We start from the raw sequence: 1,912 nt of genomic DNA on the forward strand, positions 1-1,912 counted from the left end.
AGAATATAATTTAAAACTTCCAAATTTAAAAAGTAGAGGCAATGCACAATCACCTTATTTAGACAATGATTGGAAAGCCATCTTTCACTTAATTTTACAAACCCAGGTAAGGTATTTTTATTTTATTTGGGGTTTTTTGTTGTTGTTGTTGTTGCTGTTGTCTCTGTTGTTTTAAGACAGAGTCTCGTTCTGTCATCTCAGCTAGAGTGCAGTGGTGTCATCACAGCCCACTGCAACCTCAAATTCCCGGGCTGAAGCGATCCTGCTGCCTCAGCTTCCCAAGTAGATGGGACTACAAGCACGTGCCACCATGCCCAGCTAATTTTTCTACTTTTTTGTAAAGACACACTCTTGCTCTTGCTCAGGCTGGTCTCAAACTCCTGACCTCAAGCGATCTTCCTGGCTCAGCCTCCCAGAGTGCTAGGATTACAGGTGTGAGCCACCGTGCCTTAAATGCATAAACACTTATTTCTCTTGTATGGTTTTATATATATGTTTTTGTATGTGCTGCATGCCGTGGAATACAGTTTTTAGTTTGACTTCTTATATTTTTACTTTTTTTTCATTTTGAACTCCCCTCCCAAAATAATTGCCAAACTCCTGTCATTTAAAAGTTAGAATAAATAAAAGTATCTTTTATTGCCCTTCAAAACTCACCCCAAGAGGTTAATTAAAAGAACAGTGAATATTCTTTCAAATTTTTTTCTTAGATTTTACAGACATAGACATCTATACCCAAAACATTTTTTTAAAGATGAAAAATCATGCTGTACTTTCTGGCTTGTGGCCGACACATTTTTAACACATTAACTGCCCTGTGAGTTGTATTTAATTTATGCTAGTTTTGAGCCTGGGGCCTCGTGAAGCATGTGTAACGTAACACGTCTTGTTACCATGAGCTGCATGAACTATTTTCAAGTTGCATAGAACTCATGCACAGAAAACAATAAAAAATAACAGATTTTTCATTAAATTAGAAAGGATTGTTTTGTTTTTGAAGTTTTTATTCTATTTCTGTAATAAAACACTGGGCGGGGGGGTGGATTTTTTTTCTAGTGTGGCATTCAGTGTGTTAATGGTAAAGTTTTAAACATCCTGCTTATCTAGATTTAAGCGTCTGGATATGCTGCCATCGGGTTTTGTGGTTTGTTTTCTCAAACCCAGGCAGTTTGCCAAACCTCAGCAAACGATGAACACAGCCTGTCTGTTACCCTGTTGTCACTTCTGATCTTTGTCAATATGTATTAAACATTTCACATAATTATAATCATTAAACTCATACTGTGTTGTCCTCTGCATGCATTCAGTTAACTCACATCAAATACTACTCCTCTTTTGTTTTTTTCTTAGCCATTCCTCTTGTGTTGGTATTTGGGTTCCCAAGTTTTCACTATAAATTATGCTACTTTATATTGCTTTGTTATATCTTGTATCATTGACTAAAATCCTGTTGCTGTGTTATATTACAGGGAGATACACTGATACAGGAAGGCTTGAATGATGTAGTGCGATTTAGAGGGAGACAGTAAAGGTGAACTAGGAAGTGTTTATGGAGTCAGTGAGGACTTCTTACCTGTTGTTTAATCCGTGATGTGGAAATAACACCTCCTCTCTTGCGATTTGTGATTAGTCTTCATTTATTTCTCTTAAGTATAAATACATAAAAGGCTTTCTAAATTTTTTTTTACTCCCCCACCCGCCAGCTGTCTAAATTTTGAGAACTCACTATGTATCTGGCACTTTATAGGTATTAGCAATAAGGAGATACAGCAATAATGATAGCAGTAAGGAAAACAAAGCCCCTGCCCTCACGGAACATACATCAGTTTAATGCAGAAGTCTCCATACTTGTTCGATTGTATACTATGAGTGTGGGCCCATAAATATAAATGTTTATAAATTTTGTGTGCTA

At 36.6% G+C, this 1,912-nt stretch overlaps 1 protein-coding gene across 1 annotated transcript in view; it reads left to right on the forward strand.

Moving 5' to 3' along the window:
• LSM14A (LSM14A, SCD6 homolog A (S. cerevisiae)) overlaps nucleotides 1–1,912 on the forward strand; it is a gene marked incomplete at its 5' end in the record, with an annotated part of 58,936 nt that overhangs the window by 52,679 nt on the left and 4,345 nt on the right. Inside the window, one exon of the mRNA XM_012651480.1 lies at nucleotides 1,470–1,525. Coding sequence (XP_012506934.1) covers nucleotides 1,470–1,525 — 56 coding nt within the window. The remainder of the gene's footprint in view (nucleotides 1–1,469; nucleotides 1,526–1,912) is intronic.

The sequence above is a fragment of the Propithecus coquereli genome, unplaced genomic scaffold (genome assembly GCF_000956105.1).
Source record: "Propithecus coquereli isolate 6110/MARCELLA unplaced genomic scaffold, Pcoq_1.0 Scaffold358, whole genome shotgun sequence".
Taxonomy (NCBI): domain Eukaryota; kingdom Metazoa; phylum Chordata; class Mammalia; order Primates; family Indriidae; genus Propithecus; species Propithecus coquereli.